The following is a 25,540-nucleotide window of genomic DNA, read 5'->3' on the forward strand; positions in this document are numbered from 1 at the left end:
TTTCCACCAGCAGTTTAGGAGGGTGCCCGTTTCTCCACAACCTCGCCAGCATCTATAGTCTCTTGATTTGTTCATTTTAGCCACTCTGACTGGCGTGAGGTGGTATCTCAGTGTGGTTTTGATTTGTGTTTCCCTGATGATGAGTGATGTTGAGCATCGTTTCATGTGCCTGTAGGCCATCTGGATGTCCTCTTTGGAGAAGTGTCGGTTTATGTCTTCTGCCCATTTCTTCACTGGGTTGTTAATTTAGGTTTCTCATTATCCTCACCTGGAGACATGAGGCCAGCACACTAAGGATAGGGGCCTGCTGTTTCACGGCTTCACTGAGGAGCCAGCACCCGGAGTCTTGCTCCTCTGAGCACTGGAGCAGAACTTCAAAGAGATCAGTCATCTCTTCTTTGTTTCCCTGGAATTCCTGGGGGGACCTGTTGCAGACCTGATCACTGTCCATTCTGGAGATGGACAATGAGGGCATATTCTCAAAAGCAAGTCTTAAGTGGTCTTGAAGGACAGGACAGAAGTACTGAAGAAGAGATTTCACCTAGAAAACGGATGATTAAAAAAGACAACTGTCAATTTTATCTGGAGCTGAAAATGTTAGAGAAAAGGCAAAATTGTTCTTTCTCACCCTGAATGGTGTGTGGGGGAAGTGACCATGCAATTTTACAAATTTATTGCTTTGGAGTGAATTTCCATACTCAATCTAGAGTCACAAAAACTCTTTCCTTCAGCTCTTTAGTACTAATGATTAGTACTTTATCTGAAGCCAATCCACTGAAATCTTAGTAAAAATAGTAGTATCATATAAAACAAAAACCTAGGTATATACAACAGAAAGAACACTATTTTTCTACCCAAAAGTCTTCCAATTTCCTCTGCTGGAATAGTTGGGAACAAACAGTGGCTTACCTCCTCTGGGTGATAGTTATGGAGTTGGCTGTGAATAATGAACTGTAACCAATCATTCGCTTTGGCACATTCTCTGAGATAAGACGTGCTCAGTTTCACATTGTGAAGCCTGCAGAACTGTACCGCTAATGCCCACTGGCTGCTGGATTCACTAGATAACCTGTAATTGGGCAGTAGAGGGGGGAAAAAAAAAACTTGTTAAAATATAGCTTTAAACTGGAAAATTAGTAAAAAAAAAAAATAGTAAAATCTTAAATAAATTTAGTTATACCATATGTTCTAAAAAGCCTTTCAACAAATATCAATGTTTATTAGGCTGTTCTTGGAGGGGTGGAAGGAGGGAGAGGACTCTTGCACCCATTACATAAAAGCTTTCTTAGCATACCAGCAGAATTCATTCCTTTCATCAACCAAGTATCTATCACTAGATCGATTATAGTAGCTATAAACCACCGTTAAGGAGAATTGAGTAAACAATCTCAAGAAATTTCCTGAGTGCTTAACTGTTTTTGCATGATTTACTTTAGAGTATCAGAGCCCAGACGGGTGCGTGTGCTTCCTCACTAGGGGTGGGGGGAGTACCTGTGCCTGTTGGCAGCAGGAAACTGTTGAAAACAGAGTTTCTCAGAGCAGGTATAGGAGAATGGTGTGCTCCCAGGATCATCTCGGGCGGCAGAGCACAGGAGAAAGATGGTATAAATGTGTACACAGAGGAGTTTTTGTGGATAGGTGGTCACCTCAACTTTCATTATCAACTAACATACATTAGCAAGAAATAATTAAGACATCACTTAGAGTCAAATTTTGTGAGATCCATCCCACATTTTTTAAATGATTTCAATATGTGACACTTAAGAGATTTCTCTGACCAGCAGGACAGTGGAGGAGACAGCGCACTCCTCCAGCTCTTGCCAACTTCAGCTCTAAAGAGTGAATAATTATCTTCATGCTCCTCTTAGTGATGGCAAGAAGCAATAAAAACCCACTGTCCATTTACTGAGTATCTGCTATGTGCTGGCTGAGTAAGAAGGCCTGAAGGGATTGAGAAAAATATGTGAGGCATTGGAAGAAAGACTAGCCAAACACAGATTGGAAGATTCAAGTGTACTGGCAAAGAGACTGAGATTGCATTTCAACAAACCTATTTATTTCCTGCTGCTGAATGCTGTTCCATATTCCTTCTTCTAAAAGAATAAGCAATTCTTCTATGGTTGCCTTTTCACCCAGAGCCAATTTAGATAGTTTTTCAGCTGTAAGAAATATAAACAATAAAATATGGTAAAGACAAAGGGTTAGGAACTGTTTGAAGAGTATGGCCTAGGTCCATTTCAGAACCTAATTAAAGGGCCCAAGAAAGTGAGATAAAGTGCAAGTATTCTGCAGGAAAAGAATGAAACAGGAAGGTAACTGTTTCTTCTCCAATCACTCACAATCCAATGCCTCAGACTTATTCATCCCTTGCCCTCTAAACAAAACAAACCCCAGAGAGAAAAAGGTGCTGTACCTAGAGACTCTCTGATACAACGGTACTGAGCATCTTCATTTCTACACTTGTAGCTCAAAATTATATTGGCCACTTTCATATCAACTCTGAGCTTGAGGCTGTCAAGGCCAAGCAGTTCTAAGAAACAAACACACGCAGCTCCTACTGAAGGTATGTAGAAGGAGGAGAGTCCTAAAGCATAGGCTTCGTTGCCTACTTGCTGGATCCTGAAAAAGAAAGGAATCGAAATCACATCAGTATATAGAAATTGTGTCTCACCAGGAAGAGCAGATAGAATTACAAGTGATACGTGAAGTGTCAGACGCTGGTGGAGTGTTGCCCCCTGCACACACCCATTTAGGTTCTTGGTAGTGTTTATTTGTCTCCACAGCTCCCATTCCCTTATATTTCACCTTCTCCTAAAACACTTGTTCATAAGCCAAATTATTCTTGCTTCCAACTTCCTCCAGGGAACACAGAACTTCGGAAAGACTGTCAACTTGTGATCTTATCAGTTATGAGTATGTATATGTACTACCAAGAAAATTAATGCAAATTAAAGTTTGACATATTAGGTTTAAAAAAATTTTTTTAATGTTTACTTATTTTGAGGGAACGCACTTGTGGGAGGAGGAGAGAGGCAGAGAGAATCTCAAGCAGGCTCCATGCTGTCAGTGCACAGCCTGACATGGTGTTCCATCTTACGAACTGGGAGATCATGACGTGAGCCAAAATCAAGAATCAGACACTCAACCCACTGAGCAACCCAGGCATCCCTATTTATATAGTTTTACGTGCACAGAAGAATTCCAAGGACAGATGCACATGAAATTAACCATGTTGATTTACTACGTAGGGCTCAGGGACTTTTATCTTTCATTTTTCACCCTTCTGAATTACTTGAATATTACTTATTATTTGAAATATATTTTTATCATAAAACTGCAATACTTTGTTAGCTATAAAACAAATCAATAAAGCAAATCTATATTTAACTGATTATATAACATACTCCTGCCAATTCTGTGCTTTATAAAAGTGAATTATAAAAATGAAGATCATAAATACAGAATTCATATCTTATTATACAATCCACTCTTTAGAGTAACCACTAATATTTGGCAAGCTCCTAGGTCATTTTTTTGTGTTAAACAGAATTTTTAAAGACATTAAAAGTATCTTTTAATATTATCTTCATTATCTTTTTTCCTATCAACAAAGACACACTAAATTCCCCACACTTGGGAGATACATAAAAGCACAAAGGCGGGGAAAGACACCAACTTACTAGCCAAATATAATTACTTAACTGTGACATATTTTCAGAATATTTTTTCAAATGTGTGTGTAAAATACTCATTTTATTAAGAGTACAAATTATGCCTTAAATACTCACAGCTGCTTGGGAGTCTTGCTCTTGGTTAATTCCTGGACCAGAAAAGTACCAAATGCAAACGAAGGCCGTCCATGTTGTAAATAATAAGCAAAATTCAGACGTTCCACTATAGCATATTTATTAACCAGGTCAGGGCTAGAAAAATGTGGCAGATGACTCACTGTATCTGGGGGGAAAGTAAAGCAAAATTAACCATCTATACTTTACCATGATCAATTTTAAATCTGCATGTGGGAAACTTAACTCTGCAATGGTAAAAGAAACCCAGTTGCTACATTTTGTACCACCGTGTATTACTGTGAACCACCAAAATGTAATAGTTTAATGTGTAGAAGCCGCCCTTCATTTTACATAAAAATATGTACTCGAAAAGCTGTATAAAAACTTATATTATGCTTTTTCCTCACTAAACTTATTTTAGATGCCTTAATTCTGGATTTGATGATCATTTAAGTTCATAGTGGCAATAACCCTTTAGCTTGTAAAATCTCTAATGACCTGCAAAAGGAGCTTTTTAATTAATTCATGCAGCTCATTACACAATGAAATCCCTTCATAATATATTTATATGAGTCTTCTATTCAACATGGTCAACTCACTACACCTTCCTCCTATAAACAGTTTTAAGAATATCCTTTTCTTCATCTTAACAAAAGGAAACTGTAGGAACATATTATCATTAGCTGGACTTTCTGGTGATGTTTTCATGGAGGACTCTTATTATCTGTATGATGGTTCCACCTTTCTAAGACCAACAGAGTAGCTCAGTTAAAAGCTCTTCTGTGCCGACGAAAATAGCAGAAAAAATTTTTTCCTCTCTAGAGAAATCTGAAGGAAGAAGATAACTTGTGTGTAAGTTAGTATGAAATAACCACTCCTGTCAAGCCCTAATCTTTAACTGCCTCTAAGGCCACTCACTACCTAGAAAAAAATGAAATAATATTTTTTGTTTTTTTAAATGTATATTTTTAACATTTATTTACTTTTGAGAGAGAGAGAGAGAGAGAGAGAGAGAGAGAGCGCGCGAGCGAGAGCGAGCCAATGGGGGAGGGGCACAGAGTAAGGGAGACAGAAAATCCCAAGCAGACTCCATACTATCAGTGCAGAGCCAGACGTGGGGCTTGATCTCGTGAACTGTGAGATCACGACCTAAGATGAAATAAAGAGCCGGATGCTCAATTGACTAAGTCACCTGGGTGGCCCTGAAATACCATTTTTAACTGTTATGGAACAAGTTCTGGAAAAATGCATCAGCTCTTCTTTTCAAAGTTCAAAACATTTCCGGGAAAAAAAAAAAAAAAGTCCTCCAGTACATTCCAAGGATTTTATATATTGCGACTTGGTTTAAAAAAAAAAAAAAAAGGCTTGGAAGAAAGGTGTCTGCCATCTTACAAAGCTATTACTTAAAAGTACCACCTTTGAGATTAAAAAACCATCACATGCCTTATCTATATTCTGTATGAGATCACAGTGACTTTGGTAACTTGTAATTACACAGAAAACTTTGCTTGCTTACTAAATATTTGCTGAATACATATGAAGTATATAGCACTGCCTGGCACCAAATGAGCTACCTTGAGGTTTTTTTTTTTTTAACTTTATTTTTCTTTTAATTTTTAATGTTTGTTTATTTTTGAGAGACAGAGAGACAGAGTGTGAGCAGGAGAAGGGCTGAGAGAGAAGGAGACACAGAATCTGAAGCAGGCTCCAGGCTCTGAGCTGTCAGCACAGAGCCCTACACGAACCGTGAGATCATGACCTGAGCCGAAGTCAGATGCTTAACCGACTGAGCCACCCAGGCGCCAAGTTTTTAGTTCAAGGAAGACCCTGATTTCTTAGCAAGTGGGGGCTAGTATGGAGAATGTATTAAAAAAAAAAAAATTCTACCCAAAAGGAAATTTTTCTCTGGCCTGACAGAAGCCAAGCCATCTCACAGTCACTCTACATCTCTTTCCAGTGGTATGATCATATGAAAAAAGAAGTAAACATTCTAATTAAATACAATTCTCCAATTTCATAAATCCACATTATGTTTTCGTAATTGTTTCATTTACTTTGTGCTTTACTTCTTCAGATAGGTTTTAAATACGCCTCAACTCTGTCTCCTAGTGGACCCAGCACAGTGCTCAGTCTCCAAAAGGGGGGTCAGGACACTGACAAATTTGTTGGAGTTGGAGGCATTAGAACAGGACAGGGAAATCAGTCCACAGTCTAGTAGCAGTTCACTGAGATTAAGAAAGTATTTTCACTTGAAAATGCAATACATACTTACTTAATCTAGCTGTCAACAAGTATTTATTGAACATCTATTATAGGCCTGGGACTACACTGAGCTCTGGGCACTAGAATTAAGTATACTGAGATTTGAACTTACAAAATGGACCCATTAGGAAATTCATTTTTATGCATGTCCATAAATATTTACAGGCTATATATTATGTGCAAAGTGCTAATCTGAAGCCTACTTTAGAGTAATATTGGCAGAGACACCACAAGTACCATGATATTAAAGGCTCACTCTAAATTTAAAAGTAAAAGAGAAAATAGTAGAGTTTAAGCATGGGACTAAAGGAAAAAAAATCATAAATGCATATGGTCTAAAAATAACAGCAATGTATCTGCATCTGGTGCTACCATGCTTACCAGGAGCTGTGAGAGCTTTTTAAATACCTTGTCTCCTTTCATTCTCAAATAATACAGTGTTATGAACCTTATTTTATAGGAAACTGAAGAGAGCTTAAATCACTTACTCAAGGTCATATAGACTATTCCATGGTCGAGCCAGGATTTGTCTAATTCCACAAACCTATGCTCTTAACCTTATTTACAATACTGTACTGCAAACAAATAGGGATTTTTGGAAAGGGAGAAATTTAAGCAGATAGGTAATACAGATACATCTTAAGATAATACATCTTATATTTCTCTGCAAGAATAGCACTAGTGATGTAATACAATTACTTTTAATTCACAAAATGTTCAGTTCGGTCTCCTAGAAAATGTTTTCCATCGGAATGCATCTTTATTTTTAAAATAGAAAGCAGCGAGGGGCTCCTGGGTGATTCAGTTGGTTAAGCTACCTACTTCTGATTTCACCTCAAGTCATGATCTCAATGATGAGTCTTAAGATCGAGCTTTGTACTGGGCTCCACACTGGTGCCCACTTAGAATTCTCTCTCTCCCTTTCCATTGTCCCTTCCCCGCCCACCCCCTCACTCATGAACATATTCCCTCTCTCTCTCTCTCACTCTCTCGCAAAAAAACAAAAATGAAAACAAACTGGATTGGCTTTACATAAATTAACTTCTACTGTTACCACTGCTGAAATAATTAACTTCTAAAGCCCTAAGTACCTGTAATAACTTACCTCCGATGGCCAGTGTGTTGGCAGATTGCCAGCCAAACAATCTGCTAGGATCAAAGGGCAATAATGACTGAAAAAGGGGAGAGGTCAGAATTAAAAGTTAATTGACTCTAAAATAAGTAAACAAAATTAGGGAAAGATTTCACGGGCAGTTTGCTTCCCTTCTTCGACCTTATCTTTCTGGACATAAATTCTTTGACTCCAACTTACAAAAAAAAAAATGCACGAGACACTTTGCTATGTTAGTAAGAACAGAACTGGCTGTGTTACTTTTAAAGAATTCCCTCACTTCAAACTGCAAAGTGTATTGTCTTTAGGTTGAAACAGCATCAATTATAATGTAAATCATTTTTGAAATACTTTTGGAATCCAAAAGCAAGAGAACTAAGAGGCTAGAAAATGTTACCATGTAAACAAGACGAGGTAAGCTAAGGCAGGTCTGGAAAGGAAAAAGGAAAAGTAGATCAAAGGTTAGAGGAATGTGGTGAAGGAACCACCACCACCACCACCACCAAAGAAAAAAGAGTGCAGTAAGGTTAAGCCAGTCAAAAACGGTTTGAAAGCCAGGAGCCATAGCGGTGTGAAATCTGCCTAAGCCAAAGGTTTAGCGAAGATGATCAACAGATGGTAGAAAAGATAAAGGAGAAAATAAAACTTTTAAGTCAAGATATGAGTGGCTAAGGAAAAAGCGGCAAAAAAATAAAAATAAATAAATAAAAATTAAGGAAGATTTTGTGGTCTATTAAAGAAAGGCTACTTTTCATAAAGTAATATGACTAAAAAAATTGCATCAGTCAACTTGAGAACAGAACAAAGAACAACCTGAAACCACTTACGTTTCAGGCTGATTGAATCCACTTTAGGTAGTGAAACTGTTTGGGTATAATCCACTTTTGAATAGTTTATACTAGTGCTACTGGTTTGTAATGAGATAAGAAGCTGGCAATAAATTTAAATCTAGCTAAATGCTTCCTGCTTCAAGAGTGTCTCGCTACAAAGACCAAACAGCAAAACAAAAACAAATACAACAAAAAAGTCCTGCTGAACTGAACAGTGTACTTAGTAACACAGATTTAGATAATGGTGCAAGATCCTAATCTCATCACATTCCAGCAACAAGCAGTTCATGGACTGGCACCCACCTGGGGCCATTTCTGAGCAGCACTACTCTATAAGTTAAGGACTGTTCACACTGGAGAAATTTTTTAGCTTATAGATTATAGAGTTGATGTTGAATTAAAGACACTATGGGAATATGTGCCCCCAGAGAAAAAAGCAAAAGCCCTTTGAAATGAAAAATGAACAAGAGTGTGTTCATCACAGAGGATCCCTGAATAGGTTTCAGGGTGTACAAATTCCTCGGAAATATATGCAAACTTATACGTGTATGTGCAATTTTTCTGGGTAGATGACTCATAGCTCTCTCACATTCTTACGAGGTTTTGTCCTAAAAATAGTTAAGAAGCATTGATTTAAATAAACAAATAGCCCTATTCATTAGAGACAGGTACAAGTGATCAGTAGTAGAATGAAGTTGCTTTTGATGAAAGCAGCAGACGAGTATGCTGGCCAATTATCTGTTTGCTCTCAGACCCATTTCTAAGCTTCCCCTGTTCTGCCCCATTCTACAGAGAACTGCACTGCCCAAGCTTATTTGCCCTTTGGCTACCAGTAGGGTTAGCCCAGAGAACAACATGGGATATTAACGGTGAGAAGAGGGGAGAAACCAGGATATTTTTCTCCTTTTTTCTGGGGTATCTCCTCCAAGGTTCCAGCTCCACCCCGTTTCCAGTTATCAATCGGCAGCCTGGTTGTGAGTTTAGCTCCCAGGGCTGGCTCCAGCTTCTGGGTTCTGATGACACCACTTTCTTGTAGTGGTCTTACAGCTTTAGGGTTGTTGATGGCTTCTTTCTTCATCAGTTTTTGGGTGTCTCACCAGGGCATGTTGAGATTCTCCTTTCTATTACTTGTAATTTCCCATTTGAAAGATCCAGGGTAGGGGTGCCTGGGTGGCGCAGTTGGTTAAGCATCTGATTTCAGCTCAGGTCATGATCTTGTGGTTGGTAAGTTTGAGCCCTGCATCAGACTCTGTGCTGACAGCTCAGAGCCTGGAGTCTGCTTCATTCTGTGTCTCCCTCTCTCTCTCTGCCCCTCCCCTGCTTTCACTGTCTCTCTTTCTCTCAAAAATAAATAATAAACAGTGAAAGACCCAGAGTAGGTTTCTGTTTTCCTGGCTGAACCTTGACTGATAGCCCTAAATACTAGCCACCTAAATACTGTACCTGCATAAGGTGGTAAAGCGTGATATCAGGTGGCAGGACATTAGAAGCAGTGCACTGTGGGAAGAGAGCAGTTTTTAGCTTGGGATAAGGGGTCAACGCCATCTTCAGTAACTGGGGATCTACTTTCCTCAGACAGGTCTCATTTTCACCATTCTGAACAACCTAAATAAAAAGATCACATGGTACAGAGTAAGGGTTTTCTCTTCCCCAAATTTAAGTCTTTTTTTTCACAAGAGTAAAACAAGGTTAGCTTGAAAAAATACATGGAAGTGAAAACAAACAAACAATGGTCAAGGAGTCAGAAGCCAATAGTTTTCATTCTGGTTCTAGGAAAAACTAGCTGGTGACCTTTGACCAGATACTCAACATCAGGTCTCCGTTGCCTCATCTATAAGATTAGGAAGTTTCATCTAGATCAGTGGTTTTCAAACTCTATGTGAAAAACCTGTTTGAAAAAAGGCTTTGCTACTAAAGTATTTAGAATATTTTTTATTTTTAAAAATTTTATTTATTTAGACAGCACATGTGTGAGGAGGGGCGGGGGCAGGGAGAGAGGGAGAGAAAGAGAAAAGGAGAGAGAGAGAGAGAATTTTAAGCATGCTCCACACTCAGCAGGGAGCCTGACACAGGGCTCGATCCCATGACCCTGGGATCATGACCTGAACTAAAATCAAGAGTCAGACGCTCAACTGGCTGAGCCACCCAGGCACCCCTTAAAATATTTAAATAGTAAATATTTTTAAAGGAAAAAAATGACTTGACTAGATGACTTCTACCTAAGTACTTTTCCCTCAGCACTTAAGTTACCCTATGACTATTTTCTGACAGGCGATTATAAACAGAGGAATAGATAACTATGTGAATTAAAATACACTGTAATAATTTGGAAGAGGTAGTATTAAATTAGCACCAGTAAGAAGCTTTTTAAGGATTAGATGTTAAACAGCATTCTTAAGTTCCCTCTACCCAGGCATACTAAACTTTCAAAGAAGCAGAGATGGGCAAATTTCCACTGAGTCCCTTAAAAGAGTTTATATGGATAGTTAAAAATTATGATTTCCTTTTTAAGCCTCTCTAAGAGTACAAACAGTAGAGAATAATTCCTAAACCACACTCTGAAGGAGTTACTCCCAGGAGCAATAGGATACTGATTCTATCCTTAAAACAAACCCAGAGTTTAGAAACAAAGGTAGGGGCACCTGGGTAGCTCAGTCAGTTAAGCATCTGACTCTTGATCTTGGCTCAGGTTCTCAGAGTTCAGGAGTTGGAGCCCCGCATAGGGCTCTGCACTGATGGCACCGAGCCTGCTCTGTCTCTCTCTCTGCCCCTCCCTGGTTTGTGCAAAAAAATAAATAAATACCAGATAATACACACAAAAATAAATAAATACTGGATATACACACACACAAACTCAAAAAAAAAATACTCTCAAAAAAAAATAAATACCAGATATATATACACAACTGATTCTGTTTCTCTGGAGAACCCTAGCACAAGGCTCCTGAAATCCACTTAAAAAAAGAAAGAAAGAAAACAAAGGTTAAAAAAAAAAAAAAAAAGAATCTCTAGACCACATGTTAGTTCCCTTTCAACTTAAGAGGGTATAATATAAAATATAAAACTTTATCCTTTGTTTTATGCTCTTTAATATTATGAAATACTTGTAAATAGTTATATTTGAGTATCACAGGAGGTCTAGAAAATCCATAGATATTTCTGCTAAGTTTAAAATCAGTCCTATTTTGCCCTAACAGGAAAAAGTGTTACCCATACCTGGCTGACACCCCCAGGGGCATACATTGTGGTGGCAAGGGCCAGGAGAGTGTGTCCTTCCAGCAGCATACTGCTTACACTGGCCTGGTTGCTGGGAATCAGGATCTGAGCATTTGCAAGGCTAGCCTGGAAGATCAGTTTGGGATCTGGAAAACAAAAAAGCACATTTTTCTCCTTAAGAGCAAGAATTACATAATTCTCAAGAAGAAAACTTTTCACGCCACTCACAGTATGAAGGACTTTCTAAGTTTAAAAGCAATAAAAAAGTACCATAAAGGGAAAACAATGAGAGATGTGTCCACATAAAAATAAAAACTTCTATTCAAACAACCGAGACAACAACTGTTGAAACAACTGAGGTAAACAAAAGAAAACTGAAAGGCAGTAATGAACTGGTGGGGGGGGGGGCTGGGTATTTTAACAACAAATTAACAAAAGACAACCTAAGAATGAGGGTCTTCAGCAAAGAGCTCATAAAATCCATGCCTAAAATACTAACTCTCACAGATAGACTGTCATGATGTGTGAGCTTAATAAACATTTGTTGGATGAATGAAATATAATATACAGACCAGACTTAAAAAAAAAGTATAGAGGAAATAACCAGAACAAAATACATTAAGACAGATCAAGAGTTGCCTGTGGATGATTATCTACCTAGGCTATCTACCTGCAGAGTTTTACCTTCTTAATAGTTGTCTGTAGCTTCCAATTTTTCTTTACAATAAACATATATTATTATCAACACACACACAAAAAACCCCAAACCAAACACCCAACCCACATTATGAAAAAATTCTTTGGGGAAAAAACAGGAATTACATAAAAGTGAAAGATTGGCTGTTGATACTCCTTGCCTGTGTAATGCTCTGCCTGTCCCCTTCCCCAAGTAAGTCTCTGGAATAATACCAGCCAAACCTTCAAGGTGGGGGTGGGGCGCCCACAGGGCTTTTCTGATTATAACCAGGGCAAAGCTCTCCTTCAGCAACTCCACTACAGAAGACACAACAATCCCACACATACTGTGGACTTTTTTTTATTCCATCTGTTATTACTTACTAAAAGATTCAGGCAGGCACCTGGAAGACAGACCACTTCATAGAAAAAGGTGTCAGTCTACCAGAGAGCAGGAATCCATCCTGTGATAAACCACTAAGACGAGAGATATCTAAAAAGAACAAGCATGAGGCTGGGGGGAAGGGAACGCAGGCACACAGGCTGTCTGGCTTTTCTTGGTTGGCAAGAGGGCAACATTTTTGGTCTTCTGCTTTTTAAATAAAGCTTGAACCTAGGTTATAGTCAGATGTTTGTCTACAGCCAAATGATTTATTTAGAGAACACAAATTAAATACCATTTAACAGACCAGTTACTTAGCCAAAGACTTTTTTTTTTTTTTTTTTTTGAGAGAGAGAGACAGAGAGAGAGAGAGCATGAGCAAGGAAGGGGCAAAGAGAAAAGGGGACACAGAATCCAAAGCGGGCTCCAGGCCCTGAGCTGTTACACAGAGCCCAATGAGGGGCTTGAACTCATGAACCATGAGATCATGTCATGAGCCAAAGTCAGGCACTCAATCGACTGAGCCACGCAGGCACCCTGACAGTTTTGTATTTAATACAGTACACTCATACCTGTTAAGTTACTGGAAACTTGCTGACACTGAACTAAAAATTCAAACCAAGGGTGAGCTTCATATAATTCACTTTTTCCCAAAAAGGGACAATTTGAAGGATTAAGTCTGTATATAAAACAAAAGAACAAACTCTGGTTAACGTACAGGATAAGATGGTTACAATCACGTTTGCTCGGATGATAACTAGCATTTAAAAAGGAACTTCAGAATTAAAAGTAAATATAATATACTCCCATTCTTATGTTGTGCTTTACTTATTACTTATGGCCTGGAAATAGAGAAAAATTAGAAGCAGATATAATTTTATTTATAATGTGTTTACTTCCATGATAAAATTGTACCAATTCCATCAGATTAACAGATACCTTGTCCTGTCATGTTTTATTTTATTTTAAGCAACAAAAACCCATCAGCATTTTCAAACTTCAGAGGCTTTGAAAAACTTTTATACAACTACAGAGAAGCGAGGACTGAGGAATTAAGTCTCAGGGTAGATCCTTTGAATATATGACCTCTAAATCTTCTCTTACCAGCAGCTTTGGGGAAAACATTTCTGTGTCTAAATAAGCTTCAGTGATACACACCAGAAAAACACAATCTATTTGAATTCCTAGTCTTTAATACACACACTAAAATAAAAAGGTTCTCATTAGCACCTAAGTGTGGACTCTGGAATCAAACCTATGTAGAATTAAATCGAGCTGTGCCATTTATTAGAGCCATGTGCTGTAAGAAAGGCACTTAGCCTTTCTCAACGCTTCAGTTTCCTCATGTGTGTAATGGAGATTAGTAACCACTTCATAGGACTTTTATGAAAATTACAGGAGATAATGAGTATAGAGCACTTAGTCTAGTGCTTAGAACACTGTAAATACTCCTATATTAGAGATATATTATATTCTTGTTATCACTGACCCAACAGCAATTCACAGCAGCCACACTGATCTTGGGCAGGTATATACTGATGTATATCTATCTAAGTATTAATTTAAGAGTGTACCTAACATACCTTGTAGTGGTTATGAATTCAAAATTGTTTAACATTCATTTGCCTGGTAATGAAGGTATCAAGTAACTCCAAGTTAACTTTCAGAATCTGCCTCTCCTTTTTTTTTTTTTTTAACAGCCAAACAAATCAAGTATTTTATTAACGGTAGAATGGATATATGCTTTGTATTGCAGTTAAATGGTGGGATTCCTTACAACACAAAAATGAGTGACCCAGCGCTACCTGCAACATGCATCACATCGACCTAATGATGAGCCTGGAGAGCAAAGTTGGCAGTCTCCAGTAAATTTGAAAATGTGCATTCTGCCTCTCCTTTAAACTTTTAAGGCAGGTCTTTCATTTTATTCTTTCTGGTTATTTTATAGGCTAACAGAGATGTTACAGGATTAACATCACCAAAAGACACATGATAAGCATTTAAATGAATGCAGCACTGAACTAAGGTACCAAGTGCTGGAGTGAAGGGAAACTAATTCAATACGATCAGTATTCCTCAAGCGAATGTTTACTTTTGCCTGAAAGTCACATTCGGAAGTAGTATGGAAAGAGAAAACTGTTTTGTGCTGCTCAAGGACAAATCAAGTCTCAATACTCACTTGTAATGGTCAAGATAGACGTAGAGGAGATACTGCAGACTGTGTTCCAAACAATAGAGAATGAAGTGAGAATGGAAATCCCAACCTTCTTTGGACCTGTAGTTCTGAATGGGGAGAGTATCTTGCATCACACCCCCAACGCGGCTCAGTCTTTCGAGGAAGAGTTCAAAGTCTTCTAGTTCAGAATGAAGAAAAATCCCATTCCTGTTGGACAGATTTCAGAGATGGCAAGTTACAAAGTTGCTAGATTCAGGACGGACCAACCCACTTCCACTGTGGAAGACTCAACTACTTAAAACTAAGGGTTTACTGGGTGGCTCAGTCGGTTAAGCCTCCGACTTCGGCTCAGGTCATGATCTCACGGTTCGTGGGTTCGAGCCCCGCATCAGGCTCTGTGCTGACCACTAGCTCAGAGCCTGGAGCCTGTCTTCAGATCCTGTGACTCCTTCTCTCTCTGACCCTCCACTGCTAACGTTCTCTCAAAAATAAATATAAACATTAAAAATTAAAAAAAATAAGGATTTACAAATTAAGAGTGCCAAACCTCATGATATGGGTCCCCTCCCTAAGAAAAGACAAAAAACCAAAAACCTCAAGGCAACCTGGCTTGTATGGGACAACAACCTTGTAACATGCAACCACTTAATCAGATTACATGTTTGCGTGTTACCATATATGAGAGACAAGTAAAAAATACATAGAAAACTATGACACATGGCCTTCGGGGCTCAGTTCTTCGGGTACAAACCCAACTGAGTGGTGCCAGCAGGAATAAAGTTGCTTCTTAGAAAGAAAAGCCTTAGTGTTATGACTCTCTATGAGAGAATTCTCCTACACTCTATAAATTTGTTCTTACACACATATATTTTACTATACTAGTTTCTGATGAAGGTTTGTGCACCATCTTAGTATTTAAATGACAGTCTAGAGTTATCTTAAATATTCCAAAAACTTAATCTAAGCTATCTCCATTTTTTGTGGTTTTAACTTGAATATTGCACAATCCACTGTGGCAACAGTGGTTAGCTCTTGAAACTAGATGCTTTTAAGCACTGGAAATTTTCAAAAATACCCAAACAAAACCATTTACAAAGTAAAGCAGACTAACTTAAATATGACTAAACAAGAATAGAAATATGCATTTAAATATTACTTTTTACAAATTTATTGTTAATTTTATATACTATACAGAGGACTACAGAAAATATATAATGAAGCACTTAAAGTAATGCTATGTAACCATCACCCAAATAACAGAATATTATACCTAGGTGTATTCTTCCCCCAATCCATGTCCTTTGCTACTCCCAGCGGTAACCACTACCCTTTGAAATAAGCATTCCCTCCTTTTTTAAAAAATTTTTTTTGAAGCTTATTTTTGAGAGAGAGAGACAGAGAGAGAACAAGGGGAAGAGAAAGACAGAGACACAGACTCTGAAGCAGGCTCCAGGCTCCAAGCTGTCAGCACAGAGTTCAAACCCACAAACCGTGAGATCATAACCTGAGTGGAAGTTGGACGCTTAACTGACTGATTCACCCAAGCGCCCTGGTTTGTTTGGTTTCATTGTTATATAGTATTCTACTGTAGGCTTATAACTAGGTTTCATTTATCTACTCTCTACCTTTGATGGTCATTGCAATTGCTCCTAGATTTTCGGTAAAATAAGTTTACATTTCCATGACTAAAAACGAGCAAGAGCATCTTTTCATATGTTTGTTGGCCATTTGTCTCCTCTCTTGTGAATCGCCTGTGTGTGCTGATATCTTTGCCCTCCAGATCCAAGCTCTACTCTTCTTTTTCAGGAGGCTCACCTGCACAGAAGACTCTAGTATCCTCAGACTTTTTGTTTTGCCCCATGGGAGACCCCCCCCCCATCAGAAAGTAAGAGTCAGAAAGAAGAAAGGACCGGGATACCTTGGTTCTTGCTGTGTTGGGTGACTGAGGTTGGTGGACACTCTCCACTAAGCGACACAACTCTTGCTAGGCAGCTCTCTAGGTCTCAGTAACCATTCTCCTTTACCCCTTTAGGCCAGTTAAAAACCATACCCTACTCCCAAGGTCATGAAGATATTCTTCTATATCTTCGAAAAGTTTTATAGTTTTACATTTGTCATTTGAGTTTTGAAATCTACTTGGAATTTATTGTATGCATGATAGAAGGCAGGAAGTCCAATAAAAAAAAGTCCAATTTAACCCCCCCCCCCCACAGTTATCCTGTTATCCCAACCCTCTTTATCAAAAAAAATGTTCTTTGCCCACTACGCAGCACCACCCCGTCATATATAAAGTGAGTGTGCACACAGAAGTTCGCTTACGCTCGTTATTCTGTTCTCTGGTCTATTTTTCTATCCCTGAACCAATACTCTCACTGTCATATTTGCCAGAGCTTTAGAGTAAGCTTTCTACATCTGGGAGGGCAAGTTCTTTTTCAGGGCTACTCTTGACCCTTTGCATTTTCATAAAAATATTTATAATCAGCTTGTTAAAATCCATAAGAAAACCTTCTGGGATTTTTACTGAGATTGCACTATATCTACAGACCAACTAGGGAAGAATCGACAACAGGCTTATCTTGCTCCAAACCTAAAGAGAACGTCTGTGGTGTTTCATCATCAAGCATAACGTTAGCTAGAAGATTTCTTTAGACACCCCTTTCACATTAAGGAAATTGGCATCCATTCTTAGTTTGCTAATATGTAGCTTCTATGATAAATAGATGCTCAATTTTATCACATGCTCTTCTGTATCTATCAGAGTGGTATGATTTTTTCCTTTTGTTACTGTAGATCTCATTAATTTATTAATGTCATAATTCCTGTTGAATCACACCTGTACTATATTTTTAAACAAATACCAAGCCAAATATTTGATAATCATGCAAGTTACATGCAATTTTACTTTTAGTCAACAAGGAAAGGATTTAGCGCAGTGGAAAGGACAGTGAATGGAAAGTCAGAGGTAAAAAGAAGTGAGGTCTATAAGTAACTGGCTTGGGCAAAGCTCATAACATCTCTAGATCTCACTCTCCACATCTTTAAGTTAGTTAGAACAATACAGCTGTATGTCCCTAATAAGTATAAATATAAAATAAAATAAATACATGGGGGATAAGTTTTGGAAACTTATGCATTGGACTTCTAAAAATTAACATATATGTTATTGTCTCCTTATATTTATAGCTTAGGAAGATAGATGAGGTTTAGCCTGTGAAATTGCTGACATTCAACCAGTTTTGACCCACACAAATGGCAAGTTCACATGGTTCGACCTAACAATTATTTTTAGAAATTAATTAAAAGTTTAAAGTCTTCACATCACATCAAAAGCTACGTACCCTCACTAATTTCTTTTTTTAAAGTTTATATATTTATTTTGAGAGACAGAGAGAGGACAGGGTGGACAGAGAGAGAATCCCAAGCAGGCTCTGCACCATCAGCACAGAGACTGACACGGGGCTCGAACTCAGGAACCACAAGATCATGACCTCAGCTGAAATCAAGTGTCGGATGCTTAACTGAGCCATTCAGGAGCCCCCCTCACTGATTTCTTTCTTTTTTTTTTTTTTTAATGTTTTTAAGTTGGTTTTTTAATATTTGTTTATTTTTGAGAGAGAGAACGCAAATGGCGTGGGGGCAGAGAAAGAGGGAGACACCGAACCCAAAGCAGGCTCCAGGCTCTGAACTGTCGACACAGAGCCTGACACAGGGCTGGAATTCACCATCTGTGAGATCATGACCTGGGCCAAAATCAGATGCACCCGCCCCTCCCTGATTTCTTAATTGAACAGCCCTCTTTAGTTCAACTCCACATGCAGCATATGTACAGGTGCAGTGACAGGAGTGAGAAGACTGGGAGACATTACATGACACGCAGCCGTTCTCATCTCACCTCTTGCCACTTGGTCTTTGTAGCTCCAATGACAGCTATGTCACACACAATGTGCAACGTGTATTATGCGATACAAAGCACATACAATGACCTTTATCTACAATTTGAGAATGTATTCACTACATTTAACATCTATTCACTAAATTTTACACCATGTTAAATGCATGTGATTTTAGGGGCGCCTGGGTGGCTCAGTTGGTTGAGCATCCGGGTTCAGCTCAGGTCATGATCTCATGGTTCGTGGGTTTGAGCCCCGCATCAGGCTCTGTGCTGACAGCTAGCTCAGAGCCTGGAGCCTGCTTCAGATTCTGTGTCTCCCTCTCTCTGACCCTCCCCTGCTCGCACTGCCTCTCAAAAATAAAGACATAAAAAATACTTTTTAAATGCATGTGATTTTAAATATTTTTAAAATTTATTTTGAGAGAAAGAGCATAATCTGGGGAGAGGCAAAGAGAGAGGGGGTGAGAGAGAAGTCCAAACAGGCTCTACACTGTCAGCATGGAACCTGACATGGTGCTCAATACCTCATGAACCATGAGATAGATCATGACCTGAGCTGAAATCAAGAGTTGGACAGTCAACCAACCAACTGAACCACCCAGGCACCCAAAATGTGATTTTAAAACCTCAATATATGGGGGCACCTGGGTGGCTCAGTCAGTTGAGCATCCGACTTTGACTCAGGTCATGATCTCACGGTTTGTGGGTTCAAGCCCCACATTGGGCTCTGTGCTCACTGCTAGCTCAGAGCCTGGAGCCTGCTTCAAATTCTGTGTCTCTTTCTCTCTCTGCCCCTCTCCTGTTCACACTCTGTCTCTCAAAAATAAATAAAGTGTAAAAATAAATAAATAAATAAATAAATAAATAAATAAAACCTCACTATATGATAACACTTTATAATTTTAAAATACTATGAAACAACACTGCATTGGATTTATGGCATTTCAGAGCAAAATTTACACCATTATTTTTTTACTGCCCTTCCTTGTATTTGTCCCCACAGTTGCAATACCTGGCCAGCTTATCTAAAATTTCATTCCTCATGTAGTTGTTGCAGCAAGTGTTCTGATCAATAACATCAACAGTCAGAAGGGGCCATATGTTCTGCTGAAGTGAAGCACAACTGTTCTGAGTCTGAAATTCTCCAATCCACAAGATGATGCTTGACCAATCATGGCGAGCTGTGAGGTACCTCCAGACAGCTTCAGGAGAATACGATTTGTATTCTGCGTTAAGAATAAAATACATTTTAAAATAGCAATGAATTATGATTATTGACACAAAACTCAACAATAATGAACCTGATAGGATGACTGGCACAAATACTTAGATAACCTATGAGTTATTCAGGCCCTCTGCTTCTTTCTGCTATTTCCTCTTTTGTGTTCACTTCATAATCAATACTTCAGCTACGGGAATGTTGCTTCTCATTACTACAGTGGTTAATTCAGACTTAAAAACTAGCCGTGTTTCAATGATCTTTTCAGGCCTCTTCTTCCCTTTTCTTTTCCTTAATATAAATAAAAACTTTGGGGGCACCTGGGTGACTCACTCAGTTAAGTGCCTGACTCCTGATTTCAGCTCAGGTCACGATCTCATGGTTCATGGATCAAGCTCCGCTTTGGGCTCTGCACTAACAACAGAGAGCCTGCTTGGGATTCTCCCTCTCCTTTTCTTTCTCTCTCTCTTTCTCTCTCTCTCTCTCTGCCCCTCCCTGGCTCATGCTCTCTCTCTCACTTTTCAAAATAAATAAACAAAAATAACTTTGGCTATAATAGTAAACATGAACTTAACTTCCTATAAATTACTACTCTTACTTGTTCCCCAGAGCCCTCAAGTGATATAGATCCTTGGGAAGAAACTCAAAGACTACTGGAAAAACACAGATGTTGCTTTGAGGCTGGCTAGAGAATTCTTAGCCTTGAAATCTCAATTCGCTAAACCATATGGCTTTTCTCTTCCACTATTACATTATAAATCCTTAACAAAAACCTTGCGATATCCCAGAGTCATGGGATTGAGCGCCATGTCAGGCTCCATGGAGCCTGCTTAAGATTCTCTCTCTCTTTCCCTCTGTCCCTTCCAGCTCATGTATGCACTCTCTGAAACGTTAAAAAAAAAAAAAAAAAAAAAAAAAAGGAATAAAAACCTTGAGATAAGAGAGTTCTTAATGCAATGACTTGCATTTTAAAGCAACAGTATTTTCTCTCCAAAAGGTATTCCAAAATATTCAAATGCCTAATTTAATCTTCATACAGTATGTTTAGATGTTAGGTTCTTTCATACTTGCCTTCTGGACTTATTCTGGGGAGAAGAATGGATTCTTGTGTTAGTTGATTCCACCACTGAGCCCAGTTTAACACAACTCTATGGTCCTGTTTATTAAATTTATCTTTAGGATCTTGTTTCAGGAGTGAGTCCAAAACAGATTTGTGCCTGAAAAAATCCTGTTCCTTCATCCAACATCTAAAACAGTGATATAAAATTTTTTTAATTTTGGAAGGAAATGTATCATCCCTTTTAATATGTTCATGAACTTCTACTCTTTTAGGAAACATATAATTCAATACTATCATTTTTGTATTTATTATCTTAAAAATATACATGTGATTATACATATATTGAAATGAGACTAAATTCCCTGAGTCCTTTCTGGATGATACAAGTTTTATCTTCATAGAGAATGTAAGCTCAGTTCCACATAAAAAGTCTGTGCTAACAATCATAAACTAAACACTGTCCACAATATTTTTTCCATATTATCAAAAGCGGGCTAATAAGACTACCTGGCAAAGGACTGGATCTGCACATTTTCTTGGAAATGTCCTGAATAAAACTTCTCAACTTGATGCACGAAGTCTATAGTTCTTTTTTCATTTTCAGAAAAATAATTTTTTTCTTTTAAAATTTCAACCTTGAATAAAAAGTAATTAAGCAGTGACCTCACAAAAACCAAGTACAATTACAAAACAAATGTCATGAGTTTAAATGCCATTTAAGAATTGTATTTTGAATTTTTGAGGTATGTATATATTCACACATATTTTCTTTTACCACAAATGCAAAACAATCATTAAAAGAAAATAAAAGGAGTTCTCATACTTTTACTTACTAGATATCAGTTGAATATTAAAATAATTCATTTTGAACTTTCACCAAGGTTTACTAAAAGATGTAAACCACATAGCTTCACCTTTACCTACCAAAAAGTCCCGTATATCTGTATCAGTTGTATATAAGCAGATCTTGAGTAACTGGTCTTTTACATCAAAGCCCTGTAAAAACAGAAAAATTTAAAAACCTTTACATTTTATAACAGGGCTATTATAAACATAAATATATGTTGGGTAAAGAAATACTCTATTATAGACATCTATCCTGTTAGAATTCTGTAGCTTTTCTGCTCTTGTGAACACTCATCCTTTGTATTTATCTTACATATATACTGCCTATCCCTTAAGTCCTTAGCCATTTTGCCAGAACAAAAGCAGCACACAGAACAATTTAAGGTAATGCTAGGCTGCTACATGACCAAAACTGCAGGTACCTGCTCTAATGATTCACTTGAAAGCAAAAGTCAATGCAAATCACAACCCTTGCATGGTTTCACTCTCTACCTTCACAAAGTTACCATGAGCAAGTCCTGACCATGAAGATTAGGGCCAGGTCTCAGTTTAGTCCAGGGGGCTTACTTTCAGGACTTCCCCTTCTCAAATAAAGTAAAACCACAGAGCACAAAACCATTAGCTCAAACAGAGACCTAAGGGGTCACATGAACAACTCAGAATGTTTCCCAACAAATGAAGTTCTGTGCACCCTTTGACATGCGTGAAGCCTTCTAGGAGAAGCAAGGTCTCCTTCTAGTCAAAGTGCCAAGTATAACAGACAGCAAATGATAGATGCTCCCAATAAAAAAACTCTTCAAAAAAGTTCTCAGTACTAAGGAACATTTCTATTATTATTTTCCAGTAAAGGCTATACAAATTTATTAGTTTCTGACACAACCATCAATACAAATCAATTTTTGTATCAACCAGAAACTGCATTAAATATAGAGATCTTCTCTTACATTAGAAACTTCAAGATCAGATAGTTTATGCAACTCACCATGTTCTTCAAAAGTTCAGAGGCTTCCTTTATATTGTTCTGTTTCAAATTGTCAAAGACCAAATTCAGGCCTATTCTAATCAGCTCCTCAAGTCTTTGAGCAGAATGACTTTTAATCCTAAAGAAAGTCTGTGCCTCAGGTATTTTGTTGTTCAAAATAGCATTGGAAATAACTTCCTAAGAAAAGGAGGAAACATATTTGCCGTTTAAGTTCCTTTTTATTCCTTATTATGATTATCAACATGGAACCTAAGTATTTAGTGAGCAACTAATGGACTTTTATTGAAAATCTACCACTGGATTTGGTGCTTTGCACAGGAGAGATGAAGTCAACCGAAACACAGACCCTGCTTTAGACTAGTGGAAGACACACATATCAAGTATTGAGTACCGTTGTGTATGATAAAGACATCGATGCAGATATCCCAGGGTGCTAGAGAGGAGGGTCCAGAAGAGAAGCATTTATATAAAAGAGGTAACAACAAAAGAAAAGTCTTCCTAGTACAGAGGACTAATGAGGTGAAATTTAAAAGTAAGCATTACATCCATATACAGAGGAAAGAGGACAAGAGTCCCAAAAAGCGGGAGTATGTACCAAAGCATAAAGGCAAGAAACAGTATCAGTCTTTGAGAAACTCCAAATTACTCAATTTAACTGGTGAAAAAACTGGACATAGTAGCAGATGAGATTTGAAAGAAAAGCAGAGGTTCCATCACGAAGGGCGTTATGTGTGGGAGATAGACTATATCCTGAAACTTAAGTGGAGACACTGAAGGATCTTAAAAGCAAAAAGTGACATAATCAGGTATTTATTTTAGGAAGAATGTCCAGGTAGCAATGTGGAGAATGGACTGAAAGGGATTCAAGCTCAACACAGTAAGGTATTAGAAGGTTATTGCAAAAATCCTAGTATGAAGGAATAAAGACCTATACCCAAGATAGAACAGAATAGGGACATCTTTTTTTTTTTTAAGTTTGTTTGTTTATTTATTTATTTATTTATTTATTTATTTATCGAGAGAGAGAGAGAGAGAACGTGCACACAAATTGGGGAGGGACAAAGAGAGAGGGAAAGAGAAAGAATCCCAGGCAGGCTCCACACCATTAGTACAAATCCCAATGCCAGCTCGAACTCACAAACCAGGAGATCATGACCTGAGCCAAAGTTGGATGCTTAACCAACTAAGCCAGCCAGGTGCCCCAAAATAGAGACATTCTTTTTTAAATTTCTTTTTAATGTTTATTTTTGAGAGATGGAGAGACACAGCGTGAGCAAGAGAAGGGCAGAGAAAGAAGGGAGATATAGAATCTGAAGCAGGCTCCAGGCTCTGAGCTGTCAGCACAGAGTCCGACTCAGGGCTCGAACTCACAAACCGTGAGATCATGACCTGAGCCGAGGTCGACTGCTTAACCGACTAAGCCACCCAGGCACTCCTAGGGGCATTCTTAATCAGGGGCTTTCGAGGAGTCTGTAAATCCCATGAAGCCTTATGCAAAATTGTATGCATGTGTACATGCACACAATCACATGAATATTTTTGGAAACAGAGTACAAAGCTTTTATCAAAGTAGGCTATAACCTTTCAAAAAGTTAAGAATCAATTATTTTGGGCAAAAAGGCCAGAGGACCATGAATGGCTCCTTGAAGCATTAATATTAAAGAGTGGAAAAATAGGAAGTGAAACCTGCAAAGGAGACTGAAAAAGAGAAGCCAAAAAAGTAGAGGGAGAATCAAGTAACTTCTGGATAAAGAATAAGAGATACAGAAAAATCAACCACAACAGGTACTTCCCCGTTCCTCCACCCCAAGAACAGCAGTCCTGCAGACCTGATAGTACATTAAACTTATCACTTTCACTTCCTCCTGAGTCTGATCATCTGGGTTAAGCTATTTTGGTCTTTGTCTTTCCAAAGCCAATACTCTCCATGAGGGTGGAGGGATTCTTCCAGGCCCCAGTCATAAAGTGAGCAGCACAGTTTGGTTGTATTAACTTCTACTATAAAAAGAAAGGCAAGCAGGTGAGCTAGAAAATTTAACTGGCAAGATATCTTATTTAGAACCTGAGATAGGACTCAAATCAAGTATACTTCCAAGAAATAATGCCATAAAATAAAAGTCTCCTAAGATCAAACCACCAGCAGCAATTCGATTTACTCAAAGGTTAGGCAGAATGCTTAAGTCAGGCCCTAGCTATTAAGCAAATACTGTTAAGGGTGTGCCACTTCACAAAGGTTTGGATTGGGTGCCTGTCAGTGGATCTAAGTGGGCAGATCTCGCATTACGAATTAAGAGGGAACCTCTCCGTGTTCTAAATTAAATACACAAGCTTGTAGACATAAATTTGAAGTCATACTCAGAGATCTCCAAATCTATAAAACCTTGTCAAAGGTTCTGAATCACAAATGTACAGATTCTAAATTCCAGTTTTTCAATTTGTTTTCTCAGATCCTCTAAATCTGGCAAATAAAAGAAGTGATAGTTCCTCATATTTACCTCAACACTGAGTTTCTCCCATATATCGCTGCCTCTTACTTTGGGGACATTTTCATTTATATCATATTCATCTACAGTATCTATTATCTTCCAAGGAAACTTTATCATGAAGGTTCGAAGATCATTAATGTAGCTGGTCAAAATGTTCACTCCCTGCTGTAGATGCTCATCTAGTTCTGTGGAAAACACCAATTTGCCATTTTCATATATATAAATGTATGTGTATATAGACATATGCATATACAGGAGGAGAGTAAGAACGAGAAGGAATAAATCATAAGCTGTTATAAAGAGATCTAGAAAATGACAAAACTTAAACAGTGTTTACAAATTTCAAACAAAAAGTCTGAGCTTTTTCCTATTTACAAGTAGCTCTGTGTTTTAACATAACCCTTTCCACAATGATTAGTCCTTTCTGTCAACTTGCCCAATATTGGAACCCCATTTCACTCACCCATTCATAAATCAATCATATTTTAGGAAATCATAAATAAAATCATATTTTAGGAAATAACACTCTCTTGGCTTCTGTTCCCTCACACAAGAGGACCAGTGGGATCTCTCTCCTGAAACAGGGATAGGGCAGTTTCACCCCTCTTTGCTGCT

General features: G+C 38.2%; 1 protein-coding gene across 3 annotated transcripts in view; it reads right to left on the reverse strand.

Annotated features, from left to right (window-relative positions):
• Positions 1–25,540, reverse strand: part of SPG11 (SPG11 vesicle trafficking associated, spatacsin) — an 84,147-nt gene that overhangs the window by 29,147 nt on the left and 29,460 nt on the right. For 2 of the 3 annotated variants that reach the window (XM_029951351.1, XM_029951354.1), the window contains 16 exons: positions 24,935–25,110; positions 22,440–22,616; positions 21,536–21,607; positions 21,119–21,246; positions 20,623–20,798; positions 19,345–19,558; positions 14,444–14,647; positions 12,837–12,943; positions 11,208–11,353; positions 9,435–9,596; positions 7,156–7,222; positions 3,789–3,954; positions 2,414–2,619; positions 2,051–2,159; positions 910–1,069; positions 269–541 (listed from right to left, as the gene is read on the reverse strand). In XM_029951351.1, coding sequence (XP_029807211.1) covers positions 269–541; positions 910–1,069; positions 2,051–2,159; positions 2,414–2,619; positions 3,789–3,954; positions 7,156–7,222; positions 9,435–9,596; positions 11,208–11,353; positions 12,837–12,943; positions 14,444–14,647; positions 19,345–19,558; positions 20,623–20,798; positions 21,119–21,246; positions 21,536–21,607; positions 22,440–22,616; positions 24,935–25,110 — 2,543 coding nt within the window. The remainder of the gene's footprint in view (positions 1–268; positions 542–909; positions 1,070–2,050; positions 2,160–2,413; positions 2,620–3,788; positions 3,955–7,155; positions 7,223–9,434; positions 9,597–11,207; positions 11,354–12,836; positions 12,944–14,443; positions 14,648–19,344; positions 19,559–20,622; positions 20,799–21,118; positions 21,247–21,535; positions 21,608–22,439; positions 22,617–24,934; positions 25,111–25,540) is intronic. The other variant, XM_029951353.1, reaches the window with a different exon arrangement.

The sequence above is a fragment of the Suricata suricatta genome, chromosome 9, assembly GCF_006229205.1.
Source record: "Suricata suricatta isolate VVHF042 chromosome 9, meerkat_22Aug2017_6uvM2_HiC, whole genome shotgun sequence".
NCBI classification, from domain to species: Eukaryota; Metazoa; Chordata; class Mammalia; order Carnivora; family Herpestidae; genus Suricata; species Suricata suricatta.